We start from the raw sequence: 24328 nt of genomic DNA on the forward strand, positions 1-24328 counted from the left end.
CCGGCGGATGTGTGTATTTGTGTTCCTGGTTTTAGGATAAAGTCTGAATGTGTAGGCAATCTTTGTTAATGTTTACGTCCTGAATACTCAGTAGAAATTACTTTTGTTGGCTACAGCCACGTTTTGTTTTCTAATTGGCCTAGAATTCACATTAACAGATCAAGATTAATCGATCTTTAAGCAGATGCCACCCGACAGGGCTGTATTTCGGAGGTGACGTAGGGATAAGCGCTGGCTTCGGCTCCACTGGTAAGCAACTGCGGGAGCTTCCACGCTTCCACTCTAGCAAACTTTTTTAAAATTAGATGCGTAAGCATTTCCATGCCTACCCAACAAAGAAACCCGTCCATCCCTCTGTCACGTAAGACGAATTGTTATAGACAAATAAATGTATAAAACAAAATAAATTACAAAGGAAAAATGTGAGCAATATTGAGGTTCGAACCTACGACCACACGCTCAGAAGCCGCGTGTCTTACCAAGAGAGCTAACCGCTTCTTTTTATTATTGGTACCTTCTCCGCAACAATACGCACAGACGTACAAAGCAGGTCACTTGGTGCTAAACAATATTATCGCATCATTCGGGTAGACAGTACCGATTTAAAATGCCTTTAAAGCGGTCATCACAGACACCAAACCGTCAAGCTCCTGAAACCAACCACTCGGGTGGTTCAGTCACGTGTTTCATTGTATCACGCGTGCACATAAGACTTCCAAAGATATTGGCTTGTAGACCTTCCATCTACGCGGGCATTTCTGACATCAATGCGCGTTTTACACACGCTGCTCGTGCACAAAATCATTATCATGTCAGCCGGCACTCCCCCTGGGTCTGCACATGGCAAGAAACGAATACCGAAAGGTCTTATCGGCAATTCTTTTTTTTTATAGTTCGTTTGAGAGCGCCCTACAAGAACACGGAGTCATGACAACCCGAGAAGACGTGCTCACGAGTTTGAATTTTGTTACATACGATACAATTAACAGATAACGGAACAAAGAGGCCCTTGCTATGGTGCCATGGCTTCACAGGCAGAGTGTTAGATTGCAATTGAAAAAAGAAAATTTTCGCTGAAGATCTAGCCGGTATTTTTATCGCGAAAGCAATACTGCTCGCACTTTCGGCCCATCGGTGGTCGTGGCGCCTCCTTACGCAGCTGCGCGTCACGTGACCGTGTGACGTCACGCCAGACCGAGAGACGGGGCCCCAGCTCGCGGCATCGATAGTGGAGGCGAAGCCTTGCGCGCCGCTGCTGCGGCGCTACCCAGAGAGGGCGCTCGCTGGTGTGACGTCACGCTAGGAGGATAAATGGGGCTACAGCTCGGCTCCTCGCAGTGGTAGGCGCGCTGCCTTGCGCTATGTCGGATGATGTATAGTCATAAGTTTAACAAAGGGCGACCATGTCCACACCATCAGCCGAACCAAGGCGCAGCCAAGGGTATTGCTTTCGCAATCTTCCAGGCTTAACCAAGCTACGCCTTCAGCCAATTTTTTTCACGCGTTTCTGCATATTGCGTTCAAGTCCTAAATTATACATCCTACGATATACAGGAAGCTGCAAGAAAATATCAACACGATCACTATAGAACCACCCACGCTTTCAGAAGGTGAATGTGTCTGAACCATACGAATGTGTTGTACAGGCGACGCAAAACAAGCGTCAAAGGAGAATAGTCTCTATGAAGGCTTTCTTGAAAGACTTGGCGATGGTTGAATAAAAACCATCTCAGGGCCACATGTAGAGGCGACTTGGCGCTCTGTAGACATCAGGAAAATTCCGACTGTGAGAAAATTTAGTGTCAAACACCCCATCCCCGATCCGTTTCGAACGGGGGTCGCGAGATGCGCTCTCCATTGGGGCGTTCCTTCATCGACCGAAATGCCACCGGTCACTGAGGGCTCACGCGCTTCGCGTCGCGCAATGCTGACAGATAAGCAGTCAGTAAGTTGATAAAGATGATAACGAGTGATGAGGGGTTATATGGGTTTCAATATGGTTGATAATGGTTCGACGTGGATGAATAAGGTACTAAAGAGCCAGAAGGGCTTATAATGATCGGATCAATTTGGATAATGCTTATAAGGATCGATAAGTATTGATAAGGGCCGGATCGAGTCAGATAAGGTGGACAAGGACAGATAATAGTTGATAAGGGTCAAGTCCTATAAGGTTCATAAGGACAAGTAAGGGCTGATAAAGATCGGATCGATTGGGATAACAACCGATAAGGGTTGATAACGGTCGGATATAGTCCGCTAAGGTTGATAACGACCAATAGGGTTGATAAGTGTTTTTACTGGTCGGATCAAGTTTGATAAAATCGATCATGAGATCGGGCTGCGTAGAGATGATGCCACAATGCCTACGCATACTTAGACAACTCCAGTGGAGTTTCTGCGTGAAGATTTATTACCTCCTTGGCTTTAGTGCCTCCTGAGGCACTGCAATGTTTTCGGGTGTGGTGGCGCCACCACCCGCTGCAATGGCAAAACAAGCAGCACTCCCTGTTCTACCACATGACAGGTGGCGCCGCCGTTTCATTGCTAGAAATTCAAATTCTTTTTCTTCTATTTGAGTGCGTTTAGCATTAAGTATAAACCCCATGCAAGCGATCTTGCACGCGACAGCGACAAGCGACGCGATGGAGATGGCTGTCGCGTTCGCTCGTCGCCTACAAGTAGTACCCCATGCGAGCGATACGCGAGCGATGGCTTCGAGCGACGTCTCCCCAGTGTTGCCGGTATGAGGACAGCAATATAGGCGCCGAAACCTGCACGACGCGTGCTTTATTAACTTAAGTTGATGTGTTTTACGGTAAAAAGCAGCATATTGGATTGGATTGGAGACAACTTTATTTATGCCTGCAGTTGGGCGCGCACGCGCCCCGACGAGGGCCTACGTCGTCCTCGAAGTCGCCGTTACTCGGCGCGGGTCTCCGCTCGCCTTTGGCGGCTCGCTGGGTCCGTGCCTTTCGAACGCCTCGAGGACCTGCTGGACGGCCCAGAGCTGATCGTAAATATTTCTGAAAGCCTTGCAGTAGGTTCTTATCCTTGCACGTAGAAAAAATCAATCGTTTGCTCGTTCCGTGAGACAATCGGAAGTACTTGAGTTATGTACATGATTCCGGCTTCGCGCTATTGGCTAGTCGCTCATAGCACTTCCGGGCGACGAGCGGCGAATTCTAGATTCGCAGAACCGAGCGATCGTGCGACAAGACCGAGCGATCTGTTCACGCGACGGCCCGATCCGTCGCTCGAAGCTGTCGCTCGTCGCTGTCGCGCACAAAATCGCGCTCATGGGGTTTAGCCTTTATGCAGACGACGCGCACTTGTAAAATATTCTGGGTGAAACAGGTTATTAACTAATGCGCACCAAAAGTGGTAATTAACTGCGATCGCCGTGAAATGTCCCCTCCACGGGAAATTTGAGTGTGAGAGGACGGTTTTGCCGGAAGGGTCTAGTATAGTGCTAAAAAAATTGAAATGGGAACCATACCAAACGTACTCCAATGCGTTACTCGGTTTAACCATTCACTTATAATTGTAACAGTGGCATAATTCAGACTCCAAAACATACACTTGGGACTACTACACGCTAAGAAACCGGGTGCAGTGCGATTGCGCGTCGCACTGTCATGTACGTAGACGTAAATGCGTTCTGCTGTCCACATTAGAATATTTCAGCACTGTAGAAGTTGCATGCCTGGTGATCCTTTACATACGCGACATTATATGTAGTAGATGACCCTGCTATACAGTTTTCTAGCTATGATGCTGCGGCGGCCCATATGTACCCTCGCGCGAACAAACTAATCAATAAAGAAATTTCCCACGCACTTTTTACAAAGACCCGCGATGGGCAACACTCTCCCTGAACGCCTGCCTTCGAGGCTATTCACATTTAATGAAACCGTTTAATTACCGAATGGCGAATGAAAAGTGCATCGATTTCTTATCGTTTTCATTTCCAACGTATCTTGTTTTTACGCAGGGCATTTCCCACTTGGGAGGTTTCGGCGCCATGTGGCAGATAGCCAGCGAAGGAGGCAGGATCATAATTACCAAGTAAGACGTCCGCAATGACACACAGAATTCTGGTTACATACTTTTAGAAAAGTGCTAATGTGCTACTCGGTATAATGTTTTATCACAGCTGGCATGTATTGCGATATTAAGATCACCGTAGAAAGCAACAGTACAACATTTCATCGTACTTAACAACTGCGCTATAAATAAAAAGGTGCTAAACGAGCAACAAATTTGCATGCTCTATAATATCTATTTTGTTTTGTTTTATCGCCAAGTATGCGTGTGGATGAGTTGCTGTAAGCAGCATCCATTTCAATGTAAATCTATAATATCAATATTCAAGAAAGCTACATGCAGAAATTGTTTTTTTTACGAACTTCCCTTAACCTTATATAATATAATGGTTATAGTTCCAGCAGTTTGAATCTGCGTCAAGCTCCTCGTCGTAACACAGTGTACCTGAGCTTCGATGAAGGAATACCTTTCACCGAAGCAAGTAGCTTTAGAAATATTGGACCAAGAAAGTTAGCGAAGGCTATCAGCGCTGTGCAACTCAATCATATATTTGAGGCCCTGCGCGTACATGACATGGATGACCCAAAAAATATGCTAAGCAGTTACGTCCGCGTATTCTATGGAATAGCTGATGCCTTTCTTTGCGGTAGGCGAGGAGCCACAAACCTGCCCTCCTCTGTATGAAAGCGCTTACTCTAAGCCAGCCCTTCATTCAATCATGAGGGATCAAAAAGATGCGAATTGACAGAGAACTGCATGGTCCGCTTTATTTATTCCGAACATTCTCCTAACGCTCGCACATCGTTACTACATAAACTCTATCATCAGGTTGCACAGCTTTCTTTACACGCACACTAAATTCTTCCTTGATAAAACGTTTGACTTAATGTCACTCAATACTCTCTTCAATTCCTTTATTACCCGAACAATAGCTGAATAATATCATCTGCGATCATACATAGCTACTCAAATCGGCTTTGCAACTTTCCTAGAATTCTTACGCTCATAATATATTTAGATGCTCATTACGTGCACTTCTTGCGCTTGCTCTCATCTTTCTCAGTGTAAATATTATTTCCTTTGATGTTTCGCTCTAACATGTGGCTTAAATTGTGAGTGAGACCATGTTTTTACTACAGTCCAGAGGGCTCGCGAGAGGGCCGTCAGGTTTCACCACCTGATGGTCCCCGAGTGGGCATAGCCAGGTGACGTTGAGTTTGCTTACGTCTATAGTGGACCATATAAAGTTGTTTCACTCACTCACTCACTTTTCCTGGTATATTACTTAACACACACACACACACACACACACACACACACACACACACACACACACAGACATATATATATATATATATATATATATATATATATATATATATATATATAATATATATAGCGGTGGACTTTGGCTCGGATCACCAAGTTTTTTTTAATCAATATTGTATCTCGTTTTCTTATGTGCCGCAGTTTTGCCCATTTGTACACCTCATGACTTATTTTCAGTTGTCACTCTGTTTCATTTGTATACTTGCTTGCTGCGTAATTTTTGTGTACCAAAGAGTTCAACTCACTTTTTCAAGCTATGTTTGTATTGCCTCACTCATGTCGGCGTCGGTGTTATTGTTGCAGTACGAAAAAAATTCAAGCCACGCAAAAATAACACTTGCTTGTAGGACGCTGCGGATTCGAATCACCGACCTCCGCTTTGCGAGACTGCCACTGTCGTTCAGCCACTGTCGTTTTTTTCCCCTTATTAAACAGCCACTGTCGGTTCATCATACGCGCCCTTTTAAGCGGGCTTTTATATCCACCAAGAAGTAGACACAGCGCAAGGCGCGAGCCAATCACAGGCGTCCCCTCCCTCCAGAGAAGGGAAAGGTAGTGATTGCGTATCCACTCGCACCCGCCGTTTTCCGCCAGTTCAGCTCGGCAGTCAAGTGGCGAGGCCGCGTTTGGTTCGTTCTGCCGAAGAGTATATGCTGCGTGGAAGGAACAGCAGCAGGAGCGGGCCACGCGTCGTGCGTTCGGCCGAAGAACAGGCGGCGTTTGATGAACGCCGTCGGGAACTCGCTCGAGAAAGGGCTCGTCGTCGACGTGCCAACCTCGCCGTGAGGGAGCGCTAAGTCGAGGTGTTACGACAACGAAGAGCCGCGGTACCCGGGCTTCGCTTGCACCCCTCTTCACAGTAGTGGAAGGGAGGTCAATTTTTTTTTTCTGTATTCCCACCTCAACCATATGTAATGCCCATTCGCGAACCTTTAGGAGTGTTGTGAAATGAATAAAAATGTGCCTTCGAAGAGCAGCTAGCGAGGCAAAGAAAGTCACTGTAGAATACATATAGTCGCTGGAGCCGCGAACTGCTTCGTTATTTTACGCAAGCTCTTTTTAAATCGATGCTTTCTTAATGTTGATTAGGCGGCTCTGTTTTTCCGTCTTGCGCGTGCTGCCTGTCTTATTATCAAGCCACACAGGAACTCGAGTAAAGTCATATTGCCATGACGGAGACCGTTCAAGCCGCGTCTGTATACACCCTCACGTTATTACCATACACAACGATATCCTTGGAGACGGTGGCTTCCTTAAGCGACACCAGTTATACTCCTATTTGCACGGCAAACAGAATGAAGCCACAGAAAGCGCCGACGAACACTGATTATACGGTCAAACGGCACAAACACACATGGCAAGCTCTGCTCACTAGTTCATGAATTCACGGAAGGGGCCTGATATCTAATTCTTCATCCTCTTAACCTACAGTTGATCCGTGCCGCCAAAGCAGGAGCGCTCGCCAAGCCATGTGTGCCTACAAACGGCGCGTTTACGTCCTTTCGCAGCTTCAGCACGAGCCCGTACGAGACGTACACGTCGTGGAACTTGCTCTTTGGCACCACCGTGAGCTGGACGAGCATATACTGCGCCAGCCAGACGCAGCTTCAACGTTACTCGAGCATCGGCTCGCTGCAAGATGCTCGCAGGTCAGCGTCACTTCCCTGTTCAGCACCATGGTGGTAGCGCGCGGTGGTCCCGCATTTCTCCAAAGAACTTGGTCCAAAGAACTTGGTCCAAAGAACTTATTCACCGCACTTAGGAAGCACGTTAAGCAACTCCAGGAGGTCAACGTTATCTTGCCCCCTCCTTCACTGCGTCGCTTAATACCAGGATAGACCGCACTTGCCGAGGCTGACCTATCCGTGTTTCCTGTACAAATGAAATTCCACCCTTTCACTCCCTCACGCCATGTGCAATGATGACGTTAGTTAAAAAGTGTCTTGGCGAACGTAAGTCAATTATTTCATTCAATAGGGATTACAGCGTGCTCCAGATTCGTCCGCCGCCGCGAAAGATGCATTTGCCACCGAAAAAATTGCATCCTAATGTACACTGTGATGTTTTTAATAATCACGTAAATAAATCGTTAGAATAGTTTGATCTACTTTTTTCTGCGTTCTGTTGATGTTCCGTTGCGATGTGAGCAACAGTGCACGTGCGCGTGCGTGTGAGTGCGCTGCTCCCGCCAAGCTAGCAGCAGCAGCTACCATTCGATCGGACGCAAACAGCGGCAGCCATCATATGAGTGAGTATTTCTACGTGCTGGTTTTTCGCAACGGAACTTGTTTTCTTTTCTTTCTTTTCATTCTTCTTCCTTTTGTTTTCTTTTGCAGCGATAGTTATGGACTCACTCCTCTAGTCGTTTTTCATGTCCGCGGTGACGGTCGGTGCCGTGGCTGGAATTCCAAGACTATTGGCGAGAAAATTACAACTAAAGAAAAATCCTCATTGCGCCATGAGGATTCCAGTTTAGGACCAACAGATTGGCAGTACAAGATGTCAACTCTCAGCCAATCTGCCGGACCTACATGAGTGGAAAATAGTGATGCTAGAGAGCGCGATATCGCCAGCAGCTGTTTTGATTGGCTAACGCCCGCTCAACATAAGCGCGTTGCATAGAGCTGGCGTCCGATCATTTCTCGTGTTCTAGCTCGTGGTCATCCACCTTGCGGCGCTGGTCCCAAATTAAGCTTCCGTATTCTGCATGTAATGACAATGACTAGGCCTTCTGCTTAGCCTTCATTAGCATCCTTTTGACGTTCGGCTGTGTTGTCGCGCGCTCGGTTTGCATTGAAGTGAGAGGCAGCACGAAGGAGAATTCGCTCGCCACTGCTGCCACTTTTCATCACACCAGCGCTCTCGCAGCGAATGTCCGCTGTCATCGAGCGAGATGTGTTCGGGATTGCCTGTGCGCGCGCGAGCACGTACTTATTAATTCAGTTAGTAAGCCAATGTTTACAGCTGTCAATGCAGCTGATAAAAGTGCTAACCTTACTTTGTGCAATGAATGATTCTTGATCTAAATGAACGCTTTACTTCCCGGGGGGAAACTACAACTTCTTTTACACCTTTTCTCACTTTAGATTCCTTTTACAGCAAATGTGCTAGTGTCTAGAAAATGTCACATGCGTTTTTTCACGGTGTCACGGGGGAACTGGAGCATTCAACGAGTTCGTAGTTAGAGGGAATGTGGAAACCATTGGGGGCGAGTTTTGAAGCATATTCTCTAATTGCGGGCTAAATGAAAACTGCTAAACCCTCGTTGCCTCTCTGTTCAGGGGCGTTATATGAAACGCTTATAATGTTTCCCCGTTACCATGAAAGAAACAAGTGTGACTGCAATTTGAAATTTGCAGACAAATGCGGCAATGCGTGGTTTCGGTGGTGTGCGCCGAAAGCTTAAAGTGTTTAGGCTAATTTGGAGGTCTGAAAATAATTACTAAGTGATTGTGTTGTTCCTCTTTAGGGACATTATAGCGAGCGCACATTCTACTTCGTATCCTGCGGGAAGGGGTAGCAAACTAAGCCCCTTTCTCTTTTCTCTCCTCTCTTACACGACAACCTACCGGCCGGTGACTCGCTGTCGTTTGCGCCAACGTTCTCGCGCCAATACGCGAATTTCCCTACATGCTCCGAGGCTCTCTTCAGTAGTTTTCATTGTCTTCTAGACTTTCCATTTTATTGCATTTCTTTACTCTGTGACGAAGAGTCGACTAATCCATCCATAAAACGTGAATACATCTTTTAAATCTGTATCTTTAAAAGCACAAGCTCACGGAAGCGGTCTGTCATCGTGTTGCTCTGTCCGAATCGGACCCTAGTGCTCACTTGTAGCGTTTTCACGAGTGAATTTGCTCCTGTACACGCGTAGTGACTCTACGGGTTGCATATCGTCCGTGCGTGTGTGTGCGATATACGGAGTGATGATATTTAAGATTTATGAAATTTCAAAAAAATTTGCCTGTGTCATATAGCAAAATTATTGCCATTGACCTGGATTATTCGAAGAGGGGGGCACCACAAGCACGAGAAATTGAAACACATATTCAACTAATTAACAAGAATTCACTCATTAACTTTCAAGGATGACAATGAATTTACAGGATGGCACTATAGTTTTCAGAAATTATCTCCCAAAAGTATAGGAAGTATTCATGGGCGTTCCAGCTATCTTGTGCTTCAGCACATATAAAAGCGCTTTGTTAAAAAAATGGAACAGCAGCGGATTTTTACGGGAAGTTTGATGGCGCCTATCTGCAAGCTGGCATCATTCAGGAAATTCATTCCAAGTGGATACGCCTTGCAAACTCATCGGCTACAATTCATAAATTGCAAGATGTGCAGTAAAGTAGTTAATTCAAAACATAATTATTGTTTTTTTGTCCTTTATTTGACTATGCTAGTTTTCCTCATGGAAATGCTGTCCACCTCTATGAATAATGCGGCTCAAGAACTAGAATTATGTTAGCTGCAAGAGGCTATCTAAAAAAAAAATTGATTCGTAAAGCGTAAAAAAGTCATCAACCTGTAGGTACAGTATATTGCAGTGTGTGTCCTGTCACTTCAGGGCACTTCTGCTGAATATCCCCAGCGTGGCTGTGACTCTGCTCTTGTCTGTGCTTTCGGGGCTGACCCTCTACGCTGTGTACTGGGACTGTGATCCTAGGCTCACCGGGGACATCGACAAGTCGGACCAGGTTAGGCATCACCCTAGATTCAAAAAATAAGAAAAAGAACAAAAAAAAAAGAGAAGAAAAAGATATCACCATGGCGACACTACAATGAATAACATAAAAAAAAAATGTTTGCAGCCTTTGGAGCGTATCGTTCTCACTCTAATTGCCACCTATCTCGCGTTTTTTTTTCTTGAAAACTCCACGCACGCTACTTTCCTGTCAAGAATGCTTTGTCACGCTGATAACGCGCGCACTGTAAAATAATTTACATCCTTAAAAGTGAAAAAGGGTGTAAATGTGTCTATAACTCACACCCTTGGGTGTCAGTTATATAAATCACACCCTAAGGGCGCGAGTTATAGACACATTTACACCATTTTTAACTTTTAAGGGTGTAAATTATATTAGAGTGCGTGCCGTTCGCGACAGCTGGAATTGCCGCGCACGCAGCGTTAAAGAAAGGAAACAAGCGTGAGATGGATGTCGGTTATTGATTGTTTGGGACAAGATAAACCCCAAAGGGTAGAAACTTTTATTGGAATGTATTTTATGCACGTCCGCTGCGTACAGGACGAACGCCTCCACCAGCAATCTTCAACTGTGCGTTTGAATTGCGTGAGCTGACCTCGCCTTATGCCCGCAGACTTCCTAATCTCATTACGCTTCTAAATTATCTACGGCGTTCAACTGCTGTTTTACTCCATAGGGAGCATTTCATACTAATATTAGAGCGGGTTGCCGCTCTGGTATGCTATTATATTTCTGTAGTTCTATATTATTAGTATTGTAATTAGCAATATATTACTCCGCTCCTTCTATTGCTAAATAATATGAGCTGTTGGTGCACTTTCTGCCCATATAGTTTCCGCAGCTGTGTGCGTTTCGAGGGCGAAAGGGAGGGGGGGGGGGGGGGCGAGATTGCCCGCAAAACAGCACGAGTCATGGGAACACTATGGAAAAAACTATGCGTGGCTCCGCTATCGCAAACACCAGGGACCAGCGGAGCTGGGGGAAGTTAAGGCTTCAGAAAAATCCATGCCGTCTTCCTATGTGGGTGTTTCGGTTGGGACGGCGCGCCATTTGAGGTGCTCGACGCAACAGAAGCGGTTTGCTGAGACGCCATAGGCGTCGGTGTCGTGTGCCAGACGCTGCACCGACGCAACGCCGTGGCAACTGCCGCACCTTAGCTCTGATGCATGCTCTCTCCGACATCGCGTACCTGGCAGCTTCTTGTAATTTGCCAAAGCGAGCGCGCAGGTTCTTATCGGCGAGCAATGACGTCGCACCACCTTTGTTCCCGCCTCGCCGCTCCTAATTCGCCCCCACTAGGCTCCACGCGCCCTCGCCACGTCGCTATGCTGCGCGATACTATTTTTATACTCTGCTTTCTCTCTCTCTCAACTCTCTCTACCCCTGCTCTGCGAGCGTGCAGACGTCAAGACAAACCCAGCGAGGTTCTAACAGCTCCACTGTAAAAATGAATATGTAATGGCCTTACAGGGTACCTTAGGTGTTGAAACCCGTGGCGCACACCAACATGGCACCGGTTAAACTGGTCATATAGAGGCACAGCGTGAAAATAAAGCGTCCTGTGACCAACGGTAGATAGGGTACATGCAGTTATTAAGCTTACCATGCTAATGAGGAGAGTTAACTGATGGCACCTTCACCCCGTTATACATTCTATGTACGAAGATCTCTGCGAACAACTGCAGTTGCCCCTTTAATTTCAGCTGATGCCGTACATAGTGCAAGACTTGCTACGCTGTTATCCGGGGCTTAGCGGGCTGCTTGTGGCCGCCGTCTTCAGCGGTTCGCTCAGGTGAGCTTAGGTTAATTTGAACTCAGTGTCCCAGTATACATGAATACACGCCGGAATATCCCTTGAACGTATATACCAGTACAATGGGCCAAATTATGCAGGCGACATTTCTTGGAACAAGTGTTCACTTGTTTTCGAGGCGGTGCACAGACTGAATTATTACTTCAGCAGTTGAGCACAGTAAAGCGACGACGTGGGCTTAAAAATTAAAAATTAATTTCAGGAGTTTTATGTGCCAAAATCACGGTATGATTATGAGGTCCACTGTAGTGGGGGACTCCTAAACAGTTTAAACCACTTGGACTTCTTTAACCGGCGCCCGATGCTCGGCAAACGGGTGTTTTCCCATTTGACCAGCAGCGCAAAGCTAAAGTCCCTATACGCCGCTACGGTGGGTTAAGGATGACGTGACGTGGCGAGGTTTCGGGACCTTCAAAGTCGGTTATTTAGGTTTCAACATTGTTTTTCTTTTGTGCAAACTGCCACATATTTTATACAACATAGTTTATGAGCACATGTGATAGTCTGATACAATCACGTTGATTTCATGTGAGTGTCGAGCCAGCGTTTTCAGGATAAATGTAAGCAGGAGTTGGTTTCAATAAGTATATAAGCTACTTCTCGGTATGTTTGTCCGTCCATGATGATAGATGTGGTCTCTGTGGAAACATTCGTGTCATGCGTACATATGCGGTGATGTATGCCCTTGAACCAGCACACTGTCCTCCGGCTACAATGCCCTGGCCGCTGTGACGTGGCACGACTTCGTTCGTCCCAAGGTAAACGTCACTGAAGCCGCTGCTCTAAGAGTTACCAAATGCATGGGTGAGTAAAAAGGCTTAGACATCGAGTATAAAAGAGTATACAGTTACTGCCACTGTAGTAAATTGTTTTCTTTACATTGCAGCCGCGGCGTATGGCTTGCTGTCGATTGCGATCGCTTTTCTCGCTGGAGCTACGGAGTCTATTGTGCACGTAAGTACGCCCGATAGCTCATTTATCTATATATTAATTCCACAGAGCAGCTTCACTCATGATCAGCCTGTGAGTTTAAACATAAAAATGTTAAAATGTACCCTGGTTTCTTTAATGTTAGGCAGGGCACGCCCTACCACCCTGGATTGAGGCGATATACTGCAAGCGTTTAGAGCTCCAAACATTACAAGCACAAACGCGGTTATCTTCGTTCCTAATGTCTGCGTTCCCTCAACGTGCGCGCTTTTTTATTTCATGCAGTGGCTTCGTAAGCCCTTGAGTAATGACAAAGTATCTTTCCTAACGTCCTCACATTTGTCCACGCAGGCAACGGCATCGCTGGTGGGGACCCTGTCCGGTCCTCTTCTGGCCATCTTCGTACTGGGCATCTTTTTTCCCTGTTGCAGGAAGAAGGTGACGGCAACAGTCAAACGTTCTGCACAATAACTCGACACCAGTATCGACAGCACTTTTCTAGTTTCAAACGCCACAACAACGACAACAATAACAACAACGAAGACAACAATAACAACTACTAACAACAACTTTGTGATAGCCGGTCCTAATGCAGCCTACACCCACTTTTCTGCACAAAAAAAAAAAAAACAAAAAAAAAAATGACATCAAGAAGAATAACGCGAAAAGACGGAAGTCAGAATATCGGTGGCTGTCACGGATTTCATCGATTGAGAAGCATTTGGTTTCGGCTTACATATATCGTTTTGTACACAGTACATTCTCAAGGCACAATTCTTCCTTCTAGATCTGGGACAAGGGGTCTCTGTAGTAATAAATAAGTATATTGCCACCCACGTACGAGAGTACAAAAAATAATATTTGATCACTATATACTCGACACAGCCCTCGACTCAACTCACAGGACACGTAAAAGTCCAAATCTGCGCTGTGCCCGGTATTCTGGAACGCTGCTGGTGTTTTGCATATACTGATAGGGCAGAGTAGACCACTGGACCGAAATGGTCCTCTGGTCGGAGAAACGATTCGTAGGTACTGTCGGCGAGTACTTGGCTGCACTGGAGCGAAAGTGCGTTTCCTACCCCCCCTCCACGCGCAAGCACGCAAGCACGCACGCACGCACGCACGCACGCACGCACGCGCACACACACACACACACACACACACACACTCACACACACACACACACACACACACACACACACACACACACACACACACACACACACACACACACACACACACACACACACACACACACACACACGCACACAGACACACAAAGAGTCTGCCGGCGCACATTTTAACACTAAATATCAATTTAGAAGGGCTGCCTCTAAGCGCCTCTCACCGACAGCCACCGCAATTTTGGCATAGGTTACGTGACGACCAAAAATGAGGCGTCCTCACACACCCCTCCCGCCCCTGTGCCACCTGCTTTCAAACAGTGCGAGCTCACATCGTACGTTTTGGACCGCGCTCTCTGGCATCCAAGGGCGCAGCAAGGGCATCGCAGCTGTACCGGGTTATATTGCGCCTGCAATCCCTTCATGACATGACATGACATGACATGACATGACAAGAACTTTATTTGAGTCCTGAGGGACTGAGATCTTGGGGAGCCAAAGCCGAAGGCTCTCGAAGATCAAGTCGGTGGCTCCGCCCACCGTGGGACCGGGAGATGAAGTCCCGCCGCAATGTCGTCGGCCCTATGGACAGCCTGGAGTTGAATGTGGAGATTGCTGCTCTAGAGGGATTCCTGCTATTGTTCTTTGTGACGGGTGGAAAGGCGTTAAGGGCTGGGCATAGCCAGAGCATGTGTTCAAAAGTGCATGAGTCATGACCATATTTGGGGCACGACTGTGAGCGGTCAGGATCTATCCTGTTAAGGGACCGAGGAGTAGAATACGAACGGGTTTGCAGAAGTCTGAGTGTGCTAGCCTGAGGTTTGCTCAATCTGGGGTGAGGGGGTGGAAATGTTCTCCTGCCTAGTCGATAATGGTAAACAATTTCGGGAAAAGTACATAATGGATCTTTCTGGATGTTGACCTTGTTCCAAGCCTGGCTACCCACGACAGCATGGTACGTGAAATCGCGCGCTCTCCGGTGGGCCTGCTCATCAGGATTACATCAAAGCGGGTTAATTGAGCTATCTAGATGGGATGAAAACAACGAGATGTGGTATCCTCCTTCACTGCTCTCCCTAGTCCTTTGAAGTGGTTTTATCACAATACAGTTCGCCTGTTCAGACAAGAGGGCGGACGAGAAGGATCTAAACGTCGTGCGCGAGTCCGAGAAGACGATAGCGGAAACTTTTGTGCGGTGAAAAGCTATAGCGATCGCCGCTTCCTCCTCCACATGGGCAAACTTCGTATAAACAGAGGCTTCATTGACCGGGTTGCCCCCCGCGTCTACCACTGAGACAGCGAACTTATCCCCACTGTCATATCTAGCAGCATCGACAAAGAGTGCATCTAGTTTCTGCTGATTGATCTTTTTAAGGATGGAATTGGCTCTCGCGAATGTTCTGCCCTCGTTATGCACTGGTTGGATATTTCGCCAGACGGGGTGAACCATGATGCGAGTTCTGGTTTCCCGAGTCAAGCTAACTTTGGTCGCCGGTTCATGTCTGGGTTGGATTCCCGCTTCTTCTAAAATCTTTCTCCCTGGCTTAGTGGATGAAAGTCTCATTATTTGAGCCACTGTGAGAGCTTCTATTAGCTCATCGATGGTGTTATAGAGTACTAGCTCCAGTAGCTTCTCAGTGCTTGTGGACTGCGGAAGGCCGAGCACGCGCTTGAGGCCGGTTCTGACTAGAGAGTGTAGCTTGACCTTCTCCGCTTTATCCCAATTCAGGTGCGGCGCGATGCAGATAACATGAAGCAGGAAGAATGCCTGATAAACTCTGAGCAAGTTGTCCTCTTTCAGACTGCCTCTTCCATTTGAGACGCGGGCTGCAAGTCTTAGGACATTACTAGCCTGTCCAGTGAGCCTGTTGAGCGCCGTCGAGTTACAGCACTTGGCATCAATGTGGAGACCTAGAATCTTGGCAGAGTCCATCCTCGGTATGAGATGCCCATTTTTAGCTCAAATTTTTATCGGCAGAGTTTCCGGAGGCGCAAGGTTTCTGACCTCTTATCTGTACTGGCGGTATAACAGTAGCTCTGATTTAGCGGGGGAGAGTTCAAGGCCCGTGTTTGAAAGAAAGTCTGGTAGCCTCCAACGCGCTTTGTAACGAGTGTTTGAGCATGGCTAGCGATTTGCCCGGCTCCCAGATCGTAACATCGTCCGCATAAATGGCGTGACCCACGTTCGGGATTGCAGCGAGGCGAGTGGAGAGTTTGTGCATGGCTATATTGAATAAGAGTGGGGAGAGGACCGAGCCATGCGGGGTGCCATAGGTGCCTAGTTCGTAGGGTCCTCCCGTGACCGTGCCTAGTCGGAGGTGCGCCCTGCGATCCGCGAGGAAAGATCTGGTGTAATCATCAAACCGCTGACCCAGGTTAAGAGAGGAAATCTCAGTCAGAACGTGTTTATGCGCCACCCTGTCGAACTCCTTGGAGAGGTCCAGTGCGAGGATTCCGCTCACGTCGCGAGTAGGGTTATCAAAGATTGCTCTCTTAAGCAAAAGCATAGCGTCCTGTACGGACAGCGCTTTCTAAAGCCGATTAGGTTGTGTCTAAAGAGCTCCTTGTTTTCAATATGTTCAGTGACCCTGTTATGTATCGCGTGCTCCGCAACCTTGGCGATGCGTGATGTAAGGGAAATAGGCCGTAGATTATTTACATGTGGGGGTTTGAGTACCACTTTTGCGGTACGCCAGTCTATCGGGACCTGTCCAGTTTTCCATACCTCATTGATTTCGGCCGTGACTATGCCGATTGCCCTATCGTCTAGGTTCCTGAGAAGTTTGTTCGTGATTCCATCAAGTCCCAGGGCTGATCTGCCATTCAGATTGAAGAGAACATGTCTCGTCTCTGACACGGTGAAAGGTTTGTCTAGATCAGGTGTCGAGAATCCCATGTAGTTTACACGCTCTACCGGGCGATCCACGTCTTTGGCGAGGGGGAGATATGTGCTAAGTTGGCGAATTCCCTGTCGGTGAGACCGATTGCGGTTTGCTTCTTTATGACCCTATCCGTTGCAAGGCTAAGACCGTCCTTAGACTGTTTATTGTCGAGGAGACTTTTCAATAAGCTCCATTTGCTACCTCTTAGCATACGCCCGTCCGTTGCGGTACACGTCTCATCCCATTTCTGCCGGGCGAGCTGCGCCGAGTAGGTTTCAATGTTCTTGTTAAGAAGCGCGATTTTCTATCTGAGTCTACGAATAAGCTTTCGGGTCTTCCACCTAGCGGAGAGGGCGTCTTTGGCCTCCAGAAGGTGAGCGAGTTTCAAGTCCCATTTAGGAACTTCAAGATCCGTAATGATTTCTTTGGTTGCTCCTTTAATTGCCATGTTTAGATTCTCTAGCAGATCTGCATACGTCTTGTCTGGCGGGACTGTTTCATTTCTGATTTTTCGAAAAAGTTCCCAGTCTATATACTCATATCTCGCGGGTGGTCTGAGTTTGACACGCAACAGTATTTCAAGTATGTAATGGTCACTGCCTAGCCCGTCCTGGAGGTTGTCCCACGTGCCTTCGATACCTCGAAGTAAGGTGAGATCGGGGGTCGTATCTCGACTGACCGAATTACTGGATCTGGTGGGGAGCCTCGGGTCTGTGACGAAATCTCTCCACTCGTGCGGAAATCTGACTCGTTCCTTCGCAGTGTTCAACATAGCGACATAGACACTGAGCTAACGCGGTGAACAAGTATCGAAAGTATACCATAATGACATCACTGTGATTAAGCAAATTTTCTCGAACATTTTGGTTCTGAAACCTATTGCAATGTAACATTTGCATCATAGGATTGACTGTGCGACAACTGGTTTTACTTTTATGCAACGTTTTCTATCGTGAGTTCCCCCCCCCCTAAAAAAAAGACGAACTAGAAGAGTAAGAGTACTATATCAATATACGTTTTATACGCGGCTGCAAAATCTTTAAATGCCAAAAAGGAAATGAAATCTGCTTAGTTTCTACCAGAATAAATGACAGAACTGGGCTGTCGTTATAGTATCTCTCTTCAGAGATCACCTCAAGGTAAATGAACGCCCAGTGTGTTGTGAATGAGGGCACTGCGCTGGCGTTATCATAGGTCCCTTCAGCGATCACTTCACCGCAAATGAGCTCAAACCATTTGATGAAAAATGCCGTTGAGTGCTCTTCTCAATGCCGCACCTTGTACAGAAAATTATTGGGCATATAGAGAGGGACCTCGGAATTATTATTCTATTATAGATATCTGAAGCGAAAGTGAACCTCCGTCATTCTTGGCTCATCACGCTGCTTCCTGTTATAAGAATGGCTTGCCCGCGCAATAGTCCACTGTCATTCTATATTCTCTTCGCCAGGCCCGAAGCACCAGGTGTGACAAAGGCCGTCATATATAGAACAGCTTTATGAATGCTCCTTTCACACTTGAGAAAGAGAGAAATTGCTAAATGAAAGGCTGGGAGGTTAACCATCACTGAGACCGGTTTTCTATCCTGCACTAAGCGAAGTGGAAAGGGCAGGGAACGATTAAAGCGAAAGAAACTCATGCTTTTATATGCATTTGATGTTGCCGACGTGTTAAATATATCACAGGGCTGTGTCACAAATGGTCGCTCAGTCCAGTTGCCTTCGAGTATCGCAGCAGCGCTTTTGTGGCCTTCTTCAGCTGAGATTCAGGTCTTCGAGTGGTTCGATCGGAGGGGCGCGGAGAGCGAGCATTTCATATTCTAAGGATGGACAAAAGCACAGAAGTTGACGTACAGATTTCTAGCAACCACAGACATTGCAGTCGGCGCTATCGGTCCTTCCTACTCCGGAGTTATAGATTTTGCGTATACACAAACGGCTTAGCGGATCCGAAGGTACATTCGCGCTCACAAGGCGCCACACCCTGCTTGCGTTGTTTTGTACAGCTTAGGGGTTCTTTTGTGTGCCCTTTCGCGCTCATCTGTAAGTCCGGCGATTTGCGTCCCCTAACTTTGGCTACGCAAAATCCAAAGCTCCCTAATGACCACGTGTTGGCGAATGAAGCGTCCAGGTGTAAGCCACAAAGTAGCACCACGTCACTTCGGGCAAGACAAGGTAATTAACGTAGTTTTATTGAAAGAGTCGTGTGCTTGCCACCGATTGTGTAGTGAAATCAAGAGAGCGCCATTTATGTAATGTAACTGACATGTGCTAGCTCGCTTAGGTTGCCCTGGAAATGCCCCTTGCAACGTAAGCGTCGCCGTTTATCAACGCACGAGGCCACGAAATCACTATTGCGTTTATTATTTTTTAAAAGTTTTGCTTAAAGGTTAGTGTGATCACTTTGTCACGTGAAACTTTCCTTGTGGGCGCATGTGCCCACCGGAACCTTTCTTTTCTCATCTTTCCGTTTCCTCCTCCCCCTGTCTCGGTATAACCAACCGGACAGCGTTCGAGTTGAACTCGCTACCACTCATTTCGCCGTGTCTTCTCTGTCTTGACACATACTGCACATGCACAACGCAGGGTGCCATGGCAGGCATCCTCATCGGCATCGCTATCTCTAGTTGGCTGGTGCTAGGCTCCATCGTGTACCCTCGGCAAGCGGACGCGCTGCCTACGTCAACCGCTGGATGCCCAAACTTCAACCGAACCATCCACGCTGGATCTTACGAGTCACCTCCCGCGCCCAGGTATGTTTGTAAACCTGCGCCCTCCTGCGCACGCACCGTAAAACTGATACTTGACATTTTCAAACTGCCCCAATATTTAACGGACGTGAAGACACCAAGTAGGTGCTGAAAGAGCGAGGGTTGCTTTACGCACTATTACACCTCTGCGCAGTTTACGCATTTTACTAAAGCTTTATATTGTGCTATCTTGAGGTGGCTGTAAACTTCGCGCCAACGTCTACACGAGCGTGCTAAGGGTCGCTCTGCAGCCATGGGGATACAGGGATTGCATATGGATGATGGCGGGGTCTAAAATACGTTCATGCTTAAAAGATGAAGCTTTCGTAGAAAGCAATCTTCGCAAAGCATATTAGTTCTCGCATATACATCCTTCATTAACGTCTACTCAGATACAGTGGAGCAAGTGAGCTGAATGAGACGGAAACACGTGATTAAAGCCAGCGCAGGATGAACGCAGAGCTCTGTCAGTTTTCCTCCAACTTTTTCAATCCAGCGGTGCGGTTCACATCTGATATGACAGTCGCACGACAGCGCCAGTGCTTATGATTTAATAACAAGGCTTTGTTTAAGAGAAGACCGATCGCTATGCGGGAAACGATAACGGGCTGAGAATTCTCTAGAGCACGAGCTATACCGGCATCTTCTTGAGCGTCTCGTCGCTTTAGTGCACGATACATTCTGTAAATAGTCGCAGGTCGTTGATTGTTCTTCACTTCCGTAACAATATGTTGTTTTTCCTATCGCGTGTTACCACTCTAGTCATGAGCTCAACATGTGGAAACGCAATAGGTTCTCGCTCGCTGCGAACAATGTCAGAGCAGCAGGATAGCGAACATGGCTCCGAGTGTAAGTGGCGCACTATCCCAACGAACTTCGGCGCAACTCGAGAAGTTATAGCTCGTGTTCGAAAGGGGTTTGGTGATTCGGAGCCCCTTTAACACCAGGTGTTCATTGTTTTGCCGGATAAAGACCGAAAATCCGGATGCTTGCATGCGCAGCTTTTGAAGATCACTAGAACAGAACTCCCTGGTACGTCCCGCGCTCTGTGCTAAACCGCTCGCCTTGTTCACGTATGCAGTGGGATCCTCCGGTTCTACCACATCTCCTTCAAATGGGTCGTCCTAGTCGGCTTTCTCACCCACATGATCGTCTCGCTGGTCGTCAGTCTCGTCTTTGGTGAGCTGCAGACAAGGCCGCATTGTTGCGAAATATATGTGTGGACGTGCCTTGCGCTGAGACAGAGAGAATGTCATTTAGTTAAAGGTGCAGTATTTGTGTATCTCAGCCTTAATTTTTTTCATTAGCAATCATTCAAACTGAAAAAAAAACGAGGCCCTATTTAGTCGTACCCATAGCTACTACGTCTAGCGTTTGGTCCAGTGAAAAACCGCGTGCAGCTACATGTTGCAGTTATGTGTTATTCGCCAATGCATTAAAGATAAGAAAACTCGTAAAAAATACTGAACTTGTTCACAATCCTTAGCTAACTGACACAAGTATTTAAACTACTGTTCAAATTAAATTTAGTTCTGCAAGAACTGTGCACGACCAGCCCTTTTACTACCGCGTTAAATCACTTGGATTGCTAATAATTTCAGTGACAAAAGACTTAGTGCCACGCCCACATGCGCTGCAAGCTCAGAAAGTGACACGTGCATTGCTCCCGTTAATGAAGTTTACAAACATCAGTGACCGACTGTTGTCTCTATGTGCACATCTGGATGAAGCACGCTGTGTGTTCTTTCTTTCTTTCTTTCTTTCTTTCTTTCTTTCTTTATTTCTTTCTTTTCATATCTTAACCCCTTCCTCCAGCTGAGGGTAGCAAGCCGGACATGCATTTGCGTGAGCTCCTTGCCTTTTCTTCCTTTTTTTCTCTCTCTCCCTAAAGGCTGTCATTGTCTTTAACGAGAAGGACTTTCCATTGGTGCAGAACGCAACGAGAAGGACTGCGTGGATCCCCAGTACGTCTGCCCCTTCATACGGCCATGCATGGGAAACTACACCCGGTGCAGTAAGGACGCTGACAACGAACTCGGGCAGCAACTGCCGACGGTCAGTACATCTTTAAAGCGCAGTCATTGCTGTCGGAGTGGTCTGTACTACTTAAAGCCTGCCACCATGAAGTATGCGAACACTCTCGTGCACCTTAGTTCGTACACTTAATAAATGACAATAGGGGGGGGGGGGGGAAGGGGATTAGGTTTCAACAGGAAAAAAGAAGCTTCATTTTGTAATTATGCATGGTAAAGAGTGAAAGAAACGATGATAACGGTTAACAGCGACAGCAGTTCTACCAAGATGAAACAAGTTTTAAGCATATCCGATTGACATTTCAAAGTCGCGAAATACGGAAATCGCAATGGATCAAGTTCGCCACTGGCCTTCAAATATTATATGTAACCACCAAGAGAGCTCCACAGCTAGCCATTTTAGATCCCTGTTTTGTGAACCTTATTTATGAACTTGCTTTAGCACGTATTGCTCCTTTGCAGAGCACATTTAGTGGTTGCCTCTCTGTGCATTTAATCCTCGTAGTACACACACACACACAGCCTGAATATATTTGCACCTCCAGAGCCGTATGATGCTAAATCCGCCACCCTTTATCCAAATGCCCTACATGTCAAAGTGTATCACGGATAACGACGTCATTCTCGATTTCTTGTACATAGAAACCAGCTTCTTTGGCTCATCGTGCGCCTTAGCAGTCGAAGGCGTGAAGTCCAACCAGCAACGCTTGCTCGTACTGGTTGTAACATACTGACTGCGCACCTCGTCGACTCAGTGGTCCCGAGAGCTGCTACTTGTCCTTCTTAACCGAAACTTTCTTTGCCTAGCATTCCATGGTTCGCCTGGGTTGGTCGGTTGGTCGCTTGTCGGAATCTTGCCGAGTAACTTCACACACATTTCTCTGAAAAAAAAAAATTTTGAAAAATAGGAGCGCGTCTGGTAACGAGATTCCAACCCACGCCCACCAGTACACAAGCCAACTGCTCCTAACTAATCGGCCATTAATGCACTTTTTTTTCTTTATTGCCGCATTGAACACGTCAGCAGAATTATAGCTGTGTACCACTTTCAAACCCCAGAGCCTGAATGGCTCCCAAGGGTTGAAGCATTGTTAAACATGCACGAATATTAACGGGTTAGCACAATAAGGCCAGTTGTTGGAGATTGGCTCCTCGAATGTTTTTATTCAGTGCTTGTTTTTCAATATTTCAAATAAAAGGATACAAAAACAAATTGGAGGACGCTTAAGCTTTGCCTTTAAGACTGAAACGCGATAGCATTCAAAGATCCCTGACTGCTTCTCATGCTTCCCGGCAACTGCACATTATGAAACCGTAATGTTTACCGGGAAACGCTGGCGGCCAACGCTATGCACGAAGGCGAGCTTTGGGGTAGAGATGCCGCATCTTGCGTGGGTCGATCCTAGACGTAGACAGGCGCGCCCAAAAATGACATCATCTTCAGGTTTCGGCTAGTATTTCGCACTTTTAATATTGAAGTCTTAGGTGATTTAACATAAAAGGCAGGCGCTGTTGTTTTATTTGATGACATTTGTTTGTGAGCAGTCATTCTCAACATTCAGAACACCTTTGTCAAGAACGTAAGACAACGTATAAGCAACTTTAGTGATAGAATGGTGTGGCAACATAACCCGCATATACCGCCGGTCATATAGCAAGGCATGGCATATATTATACCTAAATACATATACATATACCTAAAGACATGGGGACGCCAACGCCGCACGCCGGCGCCGACGCCGGATTTTCATCGACACAGGGCCCTTAACGCTATCGCTTTAATAAACTAGGAGTATTGTTGGAGAGATGAGAGCTGCGGAAGCTCTCGGTGTATTCAGCACCATAAGATAACGACAACTCTCACAAAATAATCAGTGTGGAAAGTTACATCTGCTATGTTTGCCAATTAATTTTTACTTTCCCCTGCATTGATTCTCATATCTACCAGAACGGAACGGCACCAACGGAACTCTACGAGCTCACGTTGGAATGGCAACAGCCTACCGGAACCACAGGGCCTAGAACCACAGAACCACAGTGCACAGTGGCAACTTGAAACGTCATCGAACTCCACTGTTTCATTTCCATCATGTACTACTGATTTTCACGCGGACATAAAATGTCCACGCATGTTTAAAAATATGTCTGACGTTCTGCTTCCCGCTAATTGAAAATAAAGAAAAGCTAGTCATTGCCACATATTTCCTTCACTGTGATTACGAAGTTTTGAAAGGGCCCCTACGTCTCTCCTGACATTACTTAACGCAGTTAAAGTAAACACGCGCGTCGCGCACAAAATGGTAGAGTTTGCAGCTTGGAAGCCACAACCTAAGCAAACAATCGTGTGCCCCTCCATAGGCTTAACCGGCACCTTACTGACACGTCACGACGTAGTAAGGGTCGTGCACGTGTAGTCACCAGGGAAACGGCTCTCGATTGGCGCGTCTAAGAGGGACGCCAGAGTCCGTTGGCTAGCACACCTTTTTCATGCAGTCGCACGGCCCGCGGTTTTCTCGTCACCCAGTTTGCCTGTGGCTGCGCCCACTTCGCCTGTCTCTCACATGACTTCACAAAACTGCGAAAAGTCCTCGCGTCAACTAGACGTATACGGAATAAAGATGCAATAATATGCCGGACAAAACTGAATCTTCCTCTAAATGAGAGTAATGAATGACTGTAGTTACTGTCGCAATGTCCGCTTGTGTGTGT

At 46.8% G+C, this 24328-nt stretch overlaps 1 protein-coding gene across 1 annotated transcript in view; it reads left to right on the forward strand.

Moving 5' to 3' along the window:
• LOC126522987 (sodium-coupled monocarboxylate transporter 1-like) overlaps positions 1–23801 on the forward strand; it is a 41782-nt gene extending 17981 nt beyond the window's left edge. Inside the window, exons 6-16 of the mRNA XM_050171828.3 lie at positions 3995–4068; positions 6885–7025; positions 9947–10076; positions 11789–11877; positions 12593–12702; positions 12785–12852; positions 13180–13266; positions 19423–19589; positions 20668–20765; positions 21520–21641; positions 23568–23801. Coding sequence (XP_050027785.2) covers positions 3995–4068; positions 6885–7025; positions 9947–10076; positions 11789–11877; positions 12593–12702; positions 12785–12852; positions 13180–13266; positions 19423–19589; positions 20668–20765; positions 21520–21641; positions 23568–23675 — 1194 coding nt within the window. The 3' untranslated portion in view covers positions 23676–23801. The remainder of the gene's footprint in view (positions 1–3994; positions 4069–6884; positions 7026–9946; positions 10077–11788; positions 11878–12592; positions 12703–12784; positions 12853–13179; positions 13267–19422; positions 19590–20667; positions 20766–21519; positions 21642–23567) is intronic.
• Positions 23802–24328: the final 527 nt, after the last annotated feature.

This window comes from Dermacentor andersoni, chromosome 6, assembly GCF_023375885.2.
Source record: "Dermacentor andersoni chromosome 6, qqDerAnde1_hic_scaffold, whole genome shotgun sequence".
NCBI classification, from domain to species: domain Eukaryota; kingdom Metazoa; phylum Arthropoda; class Arachnida; order Ixodida; family Ixodidae; genus Dermacentor; species Dermacentor andersoni.